This window comes from Macrobrachium nipponense, chromosome 1 (genome assembly GCF_015104395.2).
Source record: "Macrobrachium nipponense isolate FS-2020 chromosome 1, ASM1510439v2, whole genome shotgun sequence".
Lineage (NCBI taxonomy): Eukaryota > Metazoa > Arthropoda > Malacostraca > Decapoda > Palaemonidae > Macrobrachium > Macrobrachium nipponense.
In genome coordinates this window covers 83910303-83930302 of record NC_087200.1, presented here as the reverse complement: position 1 = coordinate 83930302, position 20000 = coordinate 83910303, and the positions used below count along the sequence as shown (strand labels likewise).

The window sequence follows — 20000 nt, the reverse complement described above, 5'->3', positions numbered from 1 at the left end:
CGTGTGAAACACGTCGACTAATGGTAATACAATGACCATTAATGAACTTGTTAAACTTTTCGATCCTAAATTTTTTGGTACGTGTTCCGCTGACCATAAAATTGGGAATGGAAAGAAGACAACACATTTCTTACGATTTAATTAAGCTTACTTTCAATTCTTCGTGAAGTTCAGCTCCCCAGGAATTCTGAACGCAATGTTTCGGCCACATCTTCTGCTCCATAGGTGTTCCATCGTCATTGACATCAAAGACCACCGTGTCATACACACTCGTTTCGTCTGGTGTCAGCTAAATTATTGGAACAACATATTACATAACATTTCATTAAAAACACAGATTTGTATTTATAACATTACAATTTTCACTTGTAAATCCTTATAACCTCGAATATGAACTCAAACTAAGACCTCAACCGTAAACTTCCACAATGCCCTAGAGGTGAAAATAAAATTGACTCTTGTGGTGACCGCAAAATGTTCTCAAAGTGAAGATAAAAATGTCAGTTATTCCATAGGTTTTATTCATAAAGCAAATGTATTATACAGAGCACACTTACCAAAACCTTATATATGTTTTTAAACATATTTTATTGCTGCTTTCTGAAAAGCAAATGGAATGTTACGGTTCAGACTTATTAAGAAGTGAGACAAAAAATGTTTCCAGTACCTTACAGTTCGTGTGGAAAGGCCGTAGATGCACATTGTCAATGAAGGAGACGTGGTTTTCAGGGTGCCAGTCAAGGGTGTACACCACTATGTCGAATCGCACATCGTCCAACAGTCGGTTGATTGGGCATATGACCTATAGAAAACGAAAGGGAGACAGATGAAATAAATGGCCGATTGATTTCTGTAAACTGATCATCGGCTCTGGAGGTACAATGTTTATTTCCGTTACGAATAATTTGAACGGTACAGAAGAGAATCCTCTGTACAAGAACCCCGTAGGAGGGTAGTACCGTCAGTGCACCTCATGCGGTGCAATGTTGGCATTACCTAAGGTTCTTTGCAGCATCCCTTCGGCCCTTAGCTGCAACCCCCTTTCATCCCTTTTACTGTACCTCCATTCATTTTTTTCTCACATTTTACCGTCCACCCTCTAGTAACAACTGATTCATAGTGTAAGGTTTTCCTCCTCTTACACCTTTCCAACCTTTTCACTGTTGATTTCCGTTTCAACGCTCAATGGCCTCGACTGCCCCAGTGCTTGGCATGTATGCAAAAAAAAAAAAAAAAAAAAAAAAAAAAAAAAAAAAAAAAAAAAAAAAAAAAAAAAAAAAAAAAAAAAAAAAAAAAAAAAAAAAAAAAAAAAAAAAAAAAAAAAAAAAAAAAAAAGTCTATAAATCAGAACGAGATGTGAATGATGTGTGGGATGGTTGATGTTTGCAGACGGTAGAGCTGATTGTGTACAGCGAAGAGGAACTACATAATCCACTTGGAGTTCGAAAATGCTTGTAAGATGAAAAAAACTGAGAGTAAACGCGAGCAAGAGTAGGATTATGTGGGTGGATAAGAACTGGAAAGATGAAGCAATGACTGTCAATATGGATGGTGTTGATTCATGTAAGTATTTGTAATGTTAGTTAGGAAAATTAGGATAGATATAGAAAAAGAGAGAGAGAAATCCACTGATAGACAGAGAGAGAGAAAATAAGAATAATAAAGTGAAGGAGAGAGAGAGAGAGAGAGAGAGAGAGAGAGAGAGAGAGAGAGAGAGAAGAGAGAGAGAACGGAAGGGTTTCTTGTAATAACCCAAACAAATGAAGTGTTTATCGTACGGGCGGCCATTAAATAAAAGCATTCGCTGCTTGAGGATAACGCGATTGAATTAACCTTTAACCTCCCACCGGAATCCGTACAGTTCCGGTGACGTCATTAATCACGCCCCATCGAAGGTGTTGAATTAATCACGCCCAAACAGGTGTGACAATGGACGCGATCAACCAATGAAGAAGACCAGAAGGCGGCAATAGAAAAAGTCCGCCTACTGCTGAAGGAGGGACTTCTCTGAAGAGAGGTCAACAGAAGAAGCAGACAAGGAGAGACACCAGAGAAGCAATTTAGCAATGAGAAGGTGAGGTTGCAGGCCTTGCCAGCCGTGGAGAAGAAAGGCTTCAAACATCAACACTTCACCCTACCACCTCAGTACAATTAAATGTGTATGTTTTCTTATACTTGTGTATGTATCGCTAGTGTGAATGAAGTAAGGAAAAAATTTCGTTGTGTCTTTCTAAGCATCCCGAGACTTGAAAGGAATCCAGAGAATCTACAATCTACTATAAAAATATAAAAAGACTACAATACACTGGTGGCTAAAAAATAAATAAAGGCGAAAGAATAATAAAGCCATTACAAAGGTAGCAAATGAAAGGGAACAAATATAAAAAGTTCCTTACATATTTAGGAGCATATATAATAGATGATGGTAGCATGAGAAAAAAGCGAGACAGAATAGGTGAAGCATGAAAGGTAGACGGGTTATAAACAAAAGATTCCGAACAGACTTGAATTTTCTATAGAAACTAAGGTTGAAATATATGAAGGAATTATCGAGCCAACTATGTTTCATGAAATTGAAATGTGAATGCGAATGAAAAATAGTGGCTGGAACCGTAGCACACGTAGCATATGAAAAACTGATGCAGTGAGAAATGCGGAGGTTCGTAGATGTAAAAAGGCTAGTGCAGATAACAAAGAATGGATCAGGGTAATTTGAGATGGTTCAGCCATCTAGAAAGAAGGGGGGGGGGATGATAGGTTGAGAAAAAATATTATATAATTTAGAACTGTCAGGTGTAAAGAAGAAAGGAAGACATAGAAAGGAATGGATAGGTGGAGTGAAAGAGGTATGTGAAACACTGAATAAATATAAAGGAAGCAAGAAATTACGTGAATGATTGATTTATGGTTACCAAAACTGGCGTCACAATGATATAAAGGAGTATTTTGTAGAGGTTTTATTGCACAGGGGATTCAGTCACAATTCATCAGTTAAATAATGCATGCTACCATGAGTGTTGTGATGTTTTTCTATATATATATATATATATATATATTATAATTATATATATAAATAATATAATATATTTAATATATATAATAAAATAATAATATATATATATAATAAATAATATATCTATATATATATATTATATATATATATATATATATATATATATATAATTTATATATCATATATATATAATATATATATATATATATTCTATATATATCACATTCCGTGATTCATATACATATATCGAACTACAAATGTTCTTTAATATCTAATTCGCTCTACCTCGGAATTAATATATTTCATATATGCTTAACCGAGGGGGAATTTATTAAGCGATCGCTTAATAAATTCCCCCTCGGTTAAGCATATATGAAAATATATTAATTCCGAGGTAGAGCGAATTAGATATTAAAGGACATTTGTAGTTCGATATATATATATATATATATATATATATATATATATATATAATATATATATATATACATATACGTATATATATACATTATATATATAATATACATCATTCTGTGATATAACAAATACGCGAAGGAAATAAATTTTTATTTCTTAAGAAGAGGCACAGTATTTCCTTTTTATCCCAACAACTTGCCTCTTCTCCATGTTGCCCGGCTGGGCAATTGCTGATGGAAAGGGAACCGGAGATGAAGTCATTTTGTACATCCACAACTAGCAAGGCTGTTACAGGACGGACGACCTGAAAGAAATCAACGGAATGCAAATTAATACTTTTACTCTGATTTACATTTCAGTGAGGTACTCCAGTTCTAGCAAAGTATGTATATTTACATATTCTCGTGTAAACGTATACGTACACAAACATAAAACGCTGACATATATACACAGGCATGGGTCAGAGTGCATTAAAAATGGAATGGCAGTCTACGTGTAGGGGGAAGGAAAAAGGGAAATAGGATGGGGAGGGGAGAAAGGAGAGGGGGGAGGGGTTTGTGTCTTACCGACAGTTCTACTTCTTTTTCCTGTTCTGACTTTCCCTTTTACTGTTCTGTTTGTCCCTTGTCTCCAGGTATTGCTGAGGTGACTGTCTATTTTATCCAGTTATTACTAGCGACTGTTCCTTTCATCTAGGTATTAGTGTGGAATTATTGTTTTGTCTGTCCCCCTTACCCAGGTATTACTGTACTCTGTGCCCCTTTTATCCAGGTATTACTGTAGTGACTCCATTTTATCCAGGTATTACTATGCTGCCTGTTAGCTTTAACCAGGTATTACTGTGTTGTCTGTCCCATTTAGCCAGGGTACTGTACTGTCTGTTCGTATTATCCAGGTATTACTGTGGTGACAGTCCCATTTGTCCAGATATTATTGGGGTGGCCTCCCTTTTATCCAAATATTACTTACTGTGGCGACTGTCCCTTTTATCTAGACAGTAGTATGCTGTTTGTCCCTTTTATCCAGGTATTACTGTGACTGAAAAGCAATTTCAATAATATATTTCTATGGTCTCGATTACATGGAATAAGGTATGATAAACTCGTTGAATTTATTTACCACATAAATTACAAAGGGAATAGGGAACGAGAAGGGGAACGGGGTTCGGGTTTGAAACCTACCTTATTATATAGGTTGGGTCAAATGATGGCCACGTGCCAAATTTTGTATGGATCAGTCAAGTGGTTCGGATTTCTATAGCGTACAAACATACAGTCATTAACTTTTATATGTAAGCTATATATATATATATATATATATATATATATATATATATATATATATATATATATATATATTATACACACACACACACACACACACATATATATATATATATATATATATATATATATATATATATATATATATATATATATGTGTGTGTGTGTGTGTGTGTGTGTTTGTGTGTGAGTATTTGTTTGTCAAATATGAAATGAAAAATAGAAGTAATTAATACACCAGGCCAAAAGGCCCCCTATCGAGTTCAGAACTCCCCCTACAATCTAATCACTTGTCATTCACGAAACGCAACTTTGATTAAATGATATTTGCATAAGAGCCGCATCAAAACATATAATTGCGAGACAGTATTTTCAGTCATTCTTTTACTAAAGAGGATATTTTTTGGCACAGCCATGCTGAACTCAAGAATGGATTTTTTTTAATTTGATTTGATAAAATTTAGGTTGTCAAAAATGTGGTGCTGAGATTGACGATTTGAATAAAAAGAAAAGGATGCCACAAATATTCGCATTGTGAAAGTTTAGATAACATTTCGAGAAAATACTCAAAATTTGAAGGTATAAGTATTTGCAATATTGGTTATATGACTATTCTCGGGTAAAAATTTACCCTTAATTGTAAACATAAGTTGACAGTTAATAAAAAAAATAAAACAAAGGACTGTTGTGTTAACTACAAATCATTAACTTTTGATCTGAAAAAAATAATTCAGATGAGCAATTCAAATTATTCACTTACCGGATCCGTTCGATTACCAATTCATAAATTTAAAACGGGTTACCCTTATTATATAATAACTGAATAGAAGTCTTAAGTACAAACAGTTAACAAGCACACTTCTAAAAGCACTTGTAAAAAAAAGGAGAGAGAGAGAGAGAGATAGAGAGAGAGAGAGAGAGATGCATAGTGGTTCTTTCCCAGTTGAGTCTGACACCTTCAAAGTAATAAGAAGGAATTTGGTAGCATGCAAACAGCCAGGGGCACAAGCACCGACAGCTGGATGATGGATGCCGCTAAGCGTGGTTTAGAGTACACAGGATGGCCCCGGATCGCATGCAAAGGGGAATATGTTATCCCCTCTGAAATACATAAACGTTGTGGTGATATCAGGGGCTTATTGGAGCAATAAAAGGGGTGCGTATGTATGTATGTATGTATTTGTGTGTGTGTGTGAGGATACTCTCATACACATACAAGTATACGCGGACGCGGTCATCTATAATAAGGAATCTTCTACGAAAGGCTAAAATAAGAGATAGAGAGAAAACTAAAAGAATCTTTTATAGAAGGTTACAATAAGGATAGACAAGAGAGTGTGAGAGAGAACCATATTCTACCAAAACAACCAGGAAGCAATCTTTTATTTAGTGTGAAAGGAAGGCAGAGTGAGGCAGAGCGCAAGACATACCTGTTTGATCCATTTCTGCCAACAAAAGCGGAATTCCTCTTTGTCGATCACATGATCCTGTGGAAAGAAAAATAAAGGGCAACTGGAAAGTCAAGAGAGGAGGAAGACCTTGTTCCGTAAATATTAAAATACGCACAGGTTCCTGTTTCTATCCTCGTATGATTTGCAGCTGAAGATTTTTTGCTTCTAAAACACTCCTCTGTTGTGCCATGCGTTACAAATTCGCTCCCCCCGGTAAATAAAATGTTATTCCCTATAAACTTTTCATACAAATAACGCATACATTACATATCGTGTAATTTACTTTAATAGTTAAGGGGGGCGAGGAAAATTATACACAAACTAATCGGACGACATGACGTTCGAGAGGCGCAAATTATTTTTGTACCAAGGGAGAATGGGCAATTCACCACTGCCATGGAAAGTAAGATTAAAAACCTCTGTGACCTAAACTATATTCCATTCGGTTTACAGGTATAACATAAACGATTTTTTCCCCAAAGCAAATCATATTTTGACTGCGAAAGTCACGAATATATCATCCATTTATTGTAGTCGTAATGCTTTAAACTCATTTCGGTTTTTTCTTTATCTCCCGGTGTTGTAATTTTTAAAATTATGGTAAGGTTTAAAAGAAGACTGTCGTACAAGGATTTATACACAGAAATCTAAGCACATACAATATACACATACATGTGTATATAATTATATATGAACACACACACACACACACACACACACACACACACACACATATATATATATATATATATATATATATATATATATATATAGATATATATATATATACACGCCCTGACTGATTTCGATTTTATTTTTAGTCCATGTTTAGAAACAGTCCCGAAACAAACCGGTCAGGACCTTCACTCAGGATATTAATTCTTCACCTGTGGGTTGGAGTAATATATAAATCATGCGTAAGTGTGGCTATAATCACACTCACAAATTATATATAATATATATATATATACATATATATATATATATATATATATATATATATATATATATATATATATATATATATACATACATACGTTCAGCGATAAAATTGAAGGAATTAGTTATTTCAATGTATTTAAGGTCACGAGAGAAAACGAAGGACAGATTAGTCTGAGACAAAACATTATCTATTCCCTCACTCGTAAAATAATGAAAACACCACCAGTACACGAAAACGTACCAAGAGAAAGCGTAATTTCGTTTCCCACCAACACCGCCGCAGATTTTTGCGATAATTAGGGAACAAAGGAATCACTCCCCGCACCCGCACAAGGACGACAATAATCACCACGGTATTGCGGATTAATAAGGGGGTTAATCTGGAGTCTTAACGAGACATGATCTAGAAAAATGGCAGAATTTCCAGCCATTAAAAAGAGGTCCTGGCAGCCAGTCTTTTCTTCTTCTTCCTCCTCCTCCTCCTCCTCCTACAGCCAAACTGCTCTCGACCCTTTCATCATCATCACTGCAAAAAAGTAAGAAGAAAAGTAGGAACTGCCCTGCTATTAAAAAAAAAAAGGGGGGGGGCGGGAGGGGGGAATGTAAGACGTGCCCTACTGCCAGCCACGATGGTTCCACCTTAGTAGGTCATTACTAGATGTTGCTAAAAAGAAATAAATGTCCCTAAAAATAGGTAATCTACAAAAAACTATTTGCTTCTAGTGTCAATTTCTTCTCATGATAAAGGCATTTTTAATTATAGTGCCTGAAAAATCGCAGTGATCTATTTAAACCAAAGCAAAACGAAACAAAAATAGTAAGAGAAGTAGGGAATAAAAGAAAAAGAATAAACACTGTGAAAATTGACCACGCAAAACTCACAGTATTTTAGAACATGTCACAGATAATGCTTACATGACCACTGGAAACGGTTGAGTAAACATTGCGACAAACATGAAAATGGCCCTGCAAACATTCGAGTCAAGACTTGTGACACAATATTGGTTCAGCAAGACTGAGTTATACTCATCAACCAGTAAAACAACAGTATATATACTATATACTATATATATATATATATATATATATATATATTATATATATATATATATATATCATATCTATGTATAAATAATATAATTTTTACGGTTCATATATATTATATATATGTATACACACATACATATATATGTGCATATATATATTTTCTGTTGTTTTATTGGTTAATGAGTAAACTGCGTCTTGCTGAACCAATATTGTGTCACAAGTCTTGACTCGAATGTTTGCAGGGCCATTTTCATGTTTGTCGTATTGAATACATTGCAATGCTTTGGGAAGTAGATTTACAACATACTGGTGCTAAAAAAACAAACTAAATTAGGCTAACCTTATTCTCTCACTGTCATGTGGCATTCCAACAAAACTCAAACTTTGAATGAAAATTCATCATTTTGTCTCTATGGTACACTGCAAGAGGTGAGGAGGTTTCTTTGCAGATTCCCGTTGCCCTCAGCTGCATTGCTTTCTGTCTTTTACCTCTCATCTGTTCTCTTTTCTTTTTATCTCTTCCCATGTACTTGTTCAAGCTCCTTCTTAGAATCATCCTTCTCTAATTTTCTTTCCTTAGGGCTAACCATACGAGAGCTTAGAAATGACGCAATGGTCTGATTGATAATAAGAGTATTCTATTTAATCTAGAAAAAGTACGGTCATCAAGACATGTATCATAATAATAGCGAAATAAATGTATATTCACATAATATTATCAAATGGTGCAAGTACCTGAACGCTTGCTATTGCAGACTACAGCAATACGAATCGATTCAGACCTTCCAATGAAAAGAGAACGAAAACCATTAACCTTCTAGCAAGAAAAAAAATGGGGTTGGTATAAAAGATGGGTGAAGTGAAGAAATAACATTATCGTAAGTCTAGTCGTGGCAGAGTTGACTCGGAAATTGCATATCGTAACCACTGACATTGACGCAAAGAAGAAAATGTAATTTACTAACGTAATGTATATTTTTGATACTAGATACCTGGAGTTGTGAAAGACGCAGAATGTGTGTCACGGATTTTTGGATGATTATTATCGTTCAGAAAGTAGTTTACACACAGTTCTGAGCTTGTGATTACAAATGAAACAAATTTTTTGGTAATGAAAAAATAATAGAGATAAGGAATAAACTGACAACCTGAATAAATTGCAAGCACAGATCCGGGATCTTTAGCATCTGAGAACGTAAAAGGGTGTCGAGAGCACTAGACTTGAATTTCTTAATTTACAAATAAGCTGGATAATAATCGCACTCTAACATTATATTACGGAACTTACTCAATAGATAGTTTCTCCTATCAGGAATCAGAAGGAAGATAAAGATGGGGGCTGATGTGGCCACTATTACGGATCATTTGTCAAGGTCTGAAAACTCTCTCAAACTGCGAAACTGATGTATAATGTATAAGCGTGAATCGAGATTAAAATAATCCCCTACAAACAAATCCTATTAATGCGCGTGAAAATGTGGGCATCAAAAATAGCTATATGATATATATTCTTCGTCATATGGAGAGATTCCCTGTCTACGTCCTCATTTCCTCAATGGGCATTTTGAAGCAACGCCAAAAACCAAGGAAAGTCTGTTGTTCGTCAACCCCAGCTTCCTGGTCCTCCGCAGCAGAGAAGGCCATTAGGGAAAGGCTAATGAACGACCAAGCAATCACGTTACCGCATGACATCCCGTGTACACTTCTTAATTCCTGAAGCTGACAGACCTGTCAAGAGTCATTACAGTTTTTTTTTAATAATAATGGCTTCTGTTTTTTCGCCAGAGTACGACAGAAAGATAGCATGATATTCTTGACGCAAGTAGAAAAAAAGCTACATTATCAAAATTATTTTAATTTTTTATCTTTTTTATTTACTTATTTATTTATTTTTTTTAAAATAAAAATGACTTACTTGCAGTGTCGCAAAATCGATTTCAGATACTGAATTACAATCCCGTGCGTTTTCTTCGTCAATTCAATTTCGAGCTAGGAGACAGCCTTAGACCAGGATGATAATAAGATATACAGAAAAGAATAAATCTTGTAAACCATATTCGCCATTCCATTCCAATGGCCGCCATCTTATCTTTCGCCGCAGGTAGTTTCTGGGCTTTGGGTAATAGCTTAAGTCACGCTCAGGAGTTGAAGGACTGACTGGCTATCATAGATGATGGCCCTAATAACCAGTGATAGCCTTCATCATGATATTTCACCCTGAAGAGCTCCTGATGGTCTAGCGAAGAGTCACTTTGACTGATGGCTTACGATACGCAACCTGTATCTTTTGCAGCAATTTTCTAAAAATAAACAATTTTCTCTGATGGACTGTAGTTAGGAAAAATTAAGCCGAGCATTCAAATTTTTTTATCCTTCAAAGCATTTTCAATGTCGCCTACGGGTCAATAAGATATCGTTAATTAATATCACAATATATATATATATATATATATATTAAATATATATATATATATATATATATGATATACTATATCAAAACCTTGAATCTTTATTCTTGTTTCTTGACAGCTAATTTGCATATATATTTATATATATATATATATATATATATATATATATATATATATATATATATCTATGTCTTACTATTACATCCAAGACAACCTCTCTCTCTCTCTCACACACACATACATATATATGTGTGTGTGCGTGTGAAAGTATAATCTTAACTTGAAGGCTGGCGATTATGTAACTGATCTACACGAGTTTGAAAATCATCCACTATGAAATTCTCAGTTACCCAATTCATTTTCAAAATTGAATTTAGCAATCCGTACTCTTCCCGGGTCGTTGTTTTTCCATTAGTCTATATCAGACACGATAGAAAATAAAGTAGTGTGTGCTGGTTATTCAGCTTTTGTTGTAGTTATTCGCTACTTGTAAAGAGAAATGAAATGGCTATGAACCGCCACTGAACCTCAGCCAACTTGCAATCGGTTCTGTCTAAGGATTGAACTCGAGCAAAAGTAGGATTTCATTGATTAGCTGATCTCGTACCAGTCCCCACTCATCCACTATGAAATTCTCAGTTACCCAATTCATTTTCAAATATTCTTTTATCCCACCCTTTTTCCGGTCATTAAGGTATCTACTAAGTAAGTAATGACTGTTTGAAAGAGAGCAAAAGTAGGATTTCATTGATTAGCTGATCTCGTACCAGGCCCCCCCACTCATCCACTAAGAAATTCTCAGTTACCCAATTCATTTTCAAATAATATCTTTATTCCCACCTTTTCCGGTCATTAAGGTATCTACTAAGTAAGTAATGACTGTTTGAAAGAGAGACTAGGTTTTCAACTTCACGTAATGGTCATTACTTTTTATTTGTAGGTTACATTTATTTATTGACTCTCCTAGTATATCTAGTCTAATATTAATGATAATCAATATGGGATAAAAAAGTAATGCAGGTAGAAAAGTGAGGGTTGATTGCAAAAGAAAAAAAAAATTTCAACTCAAAATTTTGCAGTCATTAATTACCAATTCATATCTGTAAAGCTCCCAGTCTGCTAGATTTATGGTAATCAGCCATAAAAAAGAAAGGATATATTAATCTAATAAACTTGATGATGAGACAATTTTCGAAGCTCAGTTCCCTGTGACACGTCACAGGTTTCTAAACCAATTTCTCATTCTCATACGTGGCATATAGCACAGTAAATCAATATAATACTCTGTACAATGGGCCATACAAAAACACTTTCCTTTAAAAAATAATGCACCAACTGAATTTCCATCTGGCTTACAGTTTCGTGACTGATCACATCTTTAGGAGGAAATTGGTCATTCAGAGCTAGGTTTACCAAAGAGCATAACTAGATTCAGTGAAAGCATGAAAAATCGAACATTTATCTAGAGCTGAAACTAACTGACATCCAGCCTTCCCAGTGAAATGTGCAAATCTGTTGTGCTGGAGACCGAGTTGTCTCCTGCTGACTCTTGCAGTACCGGTTTGATATCTTATCCAGTATATGTCACATTCTTAAAATGTTTCATAATCAATATAAGTGAGCCATAGAGGGCTTGTCAGGGTCCCCTCCCCCGAAGTCATGAAATCTTCAAAGGACGCTATGAGTCCCATGTCAACGGTCATCTCTCAGGTGAAGAAGAGCGTCCAGAATGGATGACCCCAAACACCAACGAACTTTTTTTTTTTTTTTTTTTTTTTTTTTTTTTTGTGGGATGGGGGGGGGGGTGGGAGTGGGGCGGGACGCTCTTCTTCACCTGAGAGAAGATGACCGTTGCCATGGGACTCATAGCGTCCTTTGAAGATTTCATGGTTTCGGGGGAGGAGACTCCAAGCTCTCTAGAATGGCTCATATGTCCTTAAAAATATAGCATTAGTGACTCTGTAGTCTCACAGCCACCTATTATAGGAGGCCGTGGGCTACCCTGGAATCTTTTATTCAAGTAAGGACAAAAGATTGCTGAAGTGTAGTCAGTCCTTCATGGTATCTCAGTGACTTCTTTTTTGTAACTCATTTATTCCATATTAGTGTTTGCTTAAAACACACTACTGAAATTTAATTTAATTCTTAAGAGACTGGCAGTGAGACATGAAATTTTAGTCTTGTCCATCGGCAAAAATAAACCAGGAAATTGACAGGCCGCCTGTAAGTGTTAAATTTTACTACAGTCATAACATGTCTTGGGTATTTTCTTTCCTTCTTTGAGCACAGAGGCGTTAGCAAATACATATAATACCATGTTATCCCTAAGAAGTAACAATATCTAAGCTAGTCTCCAAGAAGTTTTGTATACTCATTTTATGAACTAAGGAAGTCTTAACTAACTATTTGGCTTTGTCGAGCACCTTTGCTCAAAGTGCGCAAGCAAGTCATGCCGACAAAGTTGCACCAATCTCCTCATTTTTCTCCACCAACACAGTAGTCCAGGGAGCTTTCTTCCCAAACCGTTCATTTTGAACTAAATCAAACCTAACTCATTTTACGTGGTAACCATTTCACTGTTTTGCTTTGAAATTCAACTAAGAAGCTCGATGAGTTGTCAGTCTGACGTTGAATGAATTTTCCTTTGAAAATCTTATAATCGATGTCAGCATAAGTTGAATTCAGCGCAGCTTGTGATAAAATTAAAGATCACCGAGAGGTGGATTTGATCATTTGGGTTGTGTGTCGACTAGAAGTATCTTGGACAAGTATGCGGAAATGTATCACGATGATATGTGAAGGACACCTACTGCGAAAACGCTACTTAGTTAATGAGATAAACACGAGAAAGATAAGATATTATGGCAAAATGAACTTCTAAAATCATACACCGCAAGATCAGTTAATACCGTAGCATAGCAATAATCATTATAAAAAAAAAGACAGCAATCTGCAATGAGCCTTTCAGTAACGTAACAGATGCTTCGAATCACAAGTTTGAAGAATGAATTCAGGTGAAATCTTACCTTATTTGTATCGAAAATTTGGAAGATGTGATTCAGCATATTTGAATCCACGGGGTAAGGCTTTCCGCGATCATTGCGGAAAAGGGCCCGGCACAGCGCTCCGAATTCATTTTCGCTAAGGAACCCATCCCTGAAAAAGAGAGACAAAAATGTAAACAAACAATTTTGACAATGCAAAACATAAGTGTAATATAAACAAACAGCCATTGCGCAGAGTGGACACATAAGCGATTGTTAAATGACCTAGGCCCACAGTCTTTCATCAGCCTTCATATTATTTAAGAAGCTGCGGAAATATATTTCCGCGTCTAAAAGGTATTTCACCCAAAAAAGGCGAAGAGTTGTCAAGGTCAACGAGATACACCTGTAAACGTCCTCACAAACGCGAAGAGGTAATCTGTTCCCCGAGTCGTACGTCCAACACTGAGTAGAGAATAATCATACAAAAATTCTTTGGAGTACATTTTCCCTCCGTACGAAGCACAGACAGGCAGACACGCAAATCCCAAACGGACATGCAATCTCATTAGCATGATCCAAACTGCATTCACGCGAGGTGCATGCCAAATTACATTCACTGGATATAAAATTCAGTATATGATTACGTACATCACATGTAACTCGATGCACTAATCAGACTCTTGTAACTTCAAGTATTGCAAAGGCATATCCTCAATCTAAAAATTGTACAAAGAGAATGATACATGAAATAGAATATTTGAAATCTTGTTGTATCAGTTGAAGAAAGCCTCACTCGAACTTTAAAATGCAACGAAAATGTACAGAGGAATAGTGTAATTCTAAAACATTGAACCAAAAGTCTATTTTTCATAAATGCCACTATTCACCCAGTCTTGAGCTCAGACCGCCCTTCTTAACTGAGGCGGGTTAACGAAGTGCATCTTTTACTTTGATGTCATTGATCGTCAATTCTATTTTTAGCTTCCCTCCCTCCGCCCTTTTTCTTCCCTCATTTCTTATCCGATGCGTAATTTTCAAAACATTTTTCATGTCATACTAAATTCTCATTCCGTGTCCCTCAACAAAGGTCTTCCCTTTTCTTCTTCACTTGAAACGAAAATGTTTGTTTCCACAGACCCTGATATTGTCTGTATGTTGTACTTTCGTCTATTTTAAACAGCAGTTGATTTATATATCAAGTGGATATTTCTTTTCTTTTTTCACTTCCATTTATGGGTCTCTCAACTATAAGTTCAAATGCCATATCGGAACATTCAGTGCACCAATTATTTGATTTACTTACATGATCGAAGTATCATGCAGTGGACAAATTCATTTTGTCCTCTAATATAATATGCCTTCACTGTGGATGCCTTACTTGGAAATGCAAATTCTACATCCTAACAATCATTGCATTCATTCTCTTGAACAGAAACAGAAAAATTATTGTTAATATGTTATAATCACTGTATAAATGAAAAAGCTATCCCGTTCAACAGATATGAAGTATCCGAATACAAATAAAGAGGCTGTAATACTGGCGTCCTCTTCCTGAAACCACAAAATTTTACATTCTAAATCAATTTACATCATACTTGAAATTAAACAGGAAGCCGAGATACCGAAACCAACACTTCGGGTAATTTTCATCCGTAAAATAACAGATCCCTGAAAGCAGCTGTCCACCCAAATGTAAATATCAAGACGAAAGAAAGGGATCTGAGTAATAAAGGGACTGTAATGGTAATAGGAATAACGATAAATGTTAGGTAATACGTGTCTTTGCCTCACTCATATTGTAAAAAGTTAGTGGGATTCATGTATTATCATTATTAAATTGATATTATGAAAAAAAAATTAACAGCAACAACTCATACTCGATGTCACAAATCAGAGGAAATTAATAATTCCTTCTAATTGGCTGCAGATTCATTTACCTATTCATTTAGGCTTTCAAGGAAAAATGACAATGTTAGCCAATGATGGAAATTTCTATAAGGGAGGAACTGGGGACGGCAGACGAGCAATCACCTGAACTGCTGTGAGTGTAGCGTCAAGAGTTGTTAAGAGTGACCATGGTTGGCAGTGACGGCAAAATTACTGGTTTTGAACATGTGACCTTTCTCCGGTAAGTGTACTTTTATAATAGTCATTGGGCACGTAGCACTGGCCTTTGGAAACTGAATTTTCATATATATTCAATTTAATTTCAAGGATTTGGTGATGCTCTTTACGTTACCAAACCGTTTCAAAGGAAGTTGAGATGAAAATATATGGTTCATTATGCATACTTTCGTACTCCAGAAAAGTAATGCAGTCAGTGGATCTTTGAAGGAATAACACCCAGGATATCTGCATAACAGTAATCAAAGTATGTAAGTATCTCGAAGAAAGGACTCCTAAAAAGAAAATTTTACATCTCACTTTCCAAATTCATTTAACGTACAGCCACGGTAAATGCTATATGGAGCATTCCACCCTTATTTAATATGCCGAACAGACACTCATGAATATCACCAAAATTTTATGGCATTTCGTAATCATAATGAGTGATGGTGAATTGACTCTTCTGTCTGCTATGCATATGCCCGTTTATATCGCACTTTTTTTTCTGAAATTTGCGTGTGGCGTTGAAACTCTTTCAGCCGAATTTAGTTCAGCTACCATGTATTTATCTTATAGTATGGGTGAAAGTTTGGAACTCTTATGCAACGCGTGCCTCACGAAAAAGAAAAAGAAAAAACTGTGTTACACTGTAATGATAAAGCATCGATCACATTACACACAGATACATGCACACCATGCCATAGACAGGTAACCAAAGCCGAATATGACGGACTTTATTTGGCTATTTTTATTCATAAAATCGTTATTTACAGCAGGTTGTTTATGAAACCCAGCTCACAGTCCGGATATGATGCACACACGCGAACGCACGGACCCCACCTTCACGGTAAACAAACTGGGAGACACAAGACTCTCACGCACATCTCAACGTTTTCCCCCAAAAACGGACGATCAGGATATTGAATAACTGTCAGCCGTCATTCAGGGAAATGGAACTTCTGTCAAGATCTGGGAAGTTTACCAGGAAATTTATTATCAAGTAAATGAAAGACATCAGTCCAATTTTAAATGTGGTAAATGAGAATCAGTCTGATTATCAGTATGGTGCATACATTTATTGTTAATCACAACTATTAACTTAAAATCCAAAATTACTCTTGATCTACTATTCTCATTCTTTTGCATTTTTTGGGGGTACATAAAAGAATCTGCCCCTTCACGAAAAGATCATTTAACTTTATTGTTATAATCATTAAGGATATACTAACATTGCCGTGCGACCGAAAAAACTTTTTCATCAGTAGCTATAGACTCGGAAAACATGTTGAATTCTGCGTTCTTCTCTCTCTCTCTCTCTCTCTCTCTCTCTCTCTCTCTCTCTCTCTCTCTCTCTCTCTCTCTCTTTTTGTTTTGTAATCTAGACTGCTTCCTTGTTTTAAAGGTCCATTTGAAAAAGAATATGGGTCAGCATGAATTAGCAATTGAATCTATTTTTCATATACAGTTTTTGGTAGAGCTAAAAAGTGAATCACGCATGTAGAAACAATTGATCAGAATTATTTTAGGATGGGTACTGCATGATTCCGACTTCCCTGCAGATACTGCGATCAGAGGAACGCTTTCCTAGCATACTCTACACATACACACATACACACACACACATCCACACATTCAATTACCGTGCGGCGGAAGTGGTCTTGGGCGTTCCCTAATTCCTCCCAATGGAGAATCGACACATTAAAGAAGTTTGATAAAAAAAAAAACTACAATTCAAATCTGACAGCAACGTTGCATCACGAACTTCCTGCCATCCATCACGAAAAAAAAAAAAAAAAAAAAAAAGGGAGTGGGGGTTGGCGTTGAAGGCTTTAGGGGTTGTTTCAAAAGCTCTCGCTAAAACGGCATTTCACGAGTTCACGGGTCTCCTTTTAATAAGATCATGTTCCCTTCTCTGTATTCACACACTGGCGAAGAATTTATACACCAATGATTACAGGTTGTAACTATGGTTCCGATACTAAGAGCTTGTGAATACACAAGTTAGGAGAAGCTTTATAAAATAAATACTCCTAAACGTAAATTATTACCTACAAAATATCGAAGAAATATAAAAAATTAAAACCTAAGTTTTCATGATAGAAGATAATTAAAGCATCGATATTTTTGTTTACACGCACGAGGTCAAAGTCACACAAAGGAAACTGACGCAACTTTGTAAGGCTAAGGGTTATCATTAATAAAACAAACAAATAGAAAGACCAAACAGATAAAAGGAATGGAACATAGGATTTAGGTCATAGGGACCTATGAGGTCAATTAGCACTGAAAAGGAAATTGAGAATAGAAATGTTTTAAAAGTGTAACAAGAGCAAAACCCCGCAGTTGCACTAAGAAACATTTTTTGGTTGAAGGTGGATAGCAAGATAGAAGAAAGAGAATGTGAAAGGAGGTACAGAAAAAGGAATGAATGGGGTTTCACTTGGGGGTCGAAAGGACGCAGTAAAAAAAAAATAAAACCCTCAAGTAATGCCTACAGTGCACCGCGAGGTTCACTGACGGCACTACCCCCCTACGGGGAACAGATCCAAGAAAAGGCTTCCATACTGGACATTATTAGCAAGGAAAAGAAATGGAAATCCAGAAGCAGTTTTCCAATTTCCACGATATAAAAATTTGATCTATTTTCACTTTTACTTCTTATAGGTAATAATGAAGTACATCTCCAGCCACTCTTCTTTTCACCATTACATTCACCAACGTTCTTCCATCTACTCTGCACTTACACATAATCATTGCATCTTTCTTAGTATACTGATGAATATTTCTCTTTGGAACCCATGTATCTCCGGGGAACAAACAAGCTCCACTCCAATCAGATTTCCACAAGAATCTGAATGCTCATCATCTAGACCCAATTGAGGAAACAGTGATATCGTGACCTTATTTTTCTGTATCATTTTAGTTTGATGTCACAGTCAGTATAAGTTTCCTTAGTTATTAACCTCAGTTGTTCACTTTTTAATATTACCATTACGATTACTAATGACATTATCGTTAAGCATTACATTCAGTTATTTATCGCTAAACCACAATACCTTAAAATATTTCATATGTTACATTTTATGTACATTTTTAGGAAATATCTAATTGAAAACCTGCCCTTTAACGTAAATACAGGGATACTAGTTGCTGTTTCCTAAGGAGTTAACCCTGCTTTCTTAATCTGATCTCTTAAGATGAGGCAAGTCCTCATCTACATTCTTTTTTAAATAAAAGAGAAAGAGAGAGGGAAAAGTGAGGAGGAATTCGTCGAAGAACCCTAGTCCCCTTTTGAAAATATCCCTGAATACATCTAGATAGTCTACTGGTCACTAGGTATCTAAATCACTGTTAGGTAAACAGAGGCGTAATGTGTGAACACAACTGGTTCATTTCCCTCTGTTTGTCCATTCGGGGCAAGTGTACTATTACGAACAGCGATAACACCTCAGAAAGAGAAACATCGGAAATCTTGCATCTTATATGCGAAAGTTGATGTTTCCCTCTCTTCTTGGCTACTGTTGCTTCTCCCGGAAAATGGAAAAAAAGATTTTCCTTGGTTTGTGGATATTCAACCCATATAAGGAACAGATTGACCGTATACTAAGTCTTAGACTGCATCATTTAAAAATACACAAAATGAAGATAATAATAATAATCCAAGCCTCTAAACGTCAGAAGCATAAAGGCTCTCCAAGTACATGACTTCAGTGAATAATAAGGCTTTGCAAGTAGATGATATCAGTTAATATATATATACACTATACCTTGTTTCAAATTAACCCTCAGATAACTTGATAACACATCATTATCGAATTAATTATGCGAGGAAATAATCAATACACCCAAAGGTAATTATAAATGATGAATATAGTTTTGACCCTGCCAGGATTCGTACTTGAATCTTTGATATAGAAACAGTGATAAGCGGTCGACTTGATCATTCCGATTTCAAGCTGATGTTGACTCTGCTCAACATATTCCTGTCGAATTCAGGTTCCGTACGTGGAATCTATATATACTTATCTTCACCAAAATAGCTATTTGGTAGCTTTGTTATAGTTAGATAATTATGAAGTTTTGTCATACATAACACGGGTTACTTTTTTTCCTTTTTTAACTCACAATTATAAAATCGCAAAGATTCCTTTTAAATCATATACACTATACTTTGGGAATAACTTACAAGTATAGGATTTATCACTGATAAGTGTCTTTTCCCGACAAGATTCGAACCTGGTTCTTTTATTTAGACACTGATAAACGGTTGACTTCACCATTCTACCATTTAAAGAGATACATTACGGTGTATCTCTGCTCTCCATTTTATTTCCAAATTCAGT

The 20000-nt window shown here is 35.7% G+C and overlaps 1 protein-coding gene across 4 annotated transcripts in view; it reads right to left on the bottom strand.

Moving 5' to 3' along the window:
• Positions 1 to 20000, bottom strand: part of LOC135219421 (uncharacterized) — a 107484-nt gene that overhangs the window by 6997 nt on the left and 80487 nt on the right. For all 4 annotated transcript variants that reach the window (XM_064256187.1, XM_064256188.1, XM_064256190.1 and 1 more), the window contains exons 3-7: positions 13591 to 13720; positions 6144 to 6200; positions 3630 to 3734; positions 668 to 802; positions 152 to 289 (exon numbers count right to left, since the gene is read on the bottom strand). In XM_064256187.1, coding sequence (XP_064112257.1) covers positions 152 to 289; positions 668 to 802; positions 3630 to 3734; positions 6144 to 6200; positions 13591 to 13720 — 565 coding nt within the window. The remainder of the gene's footprint in view (positions 1 to 151; positions 290 to 667; positions 803 to 3629; positions 3735 to 6143; positions 6201 to 13590; positions 13721 to 20000) is intronic.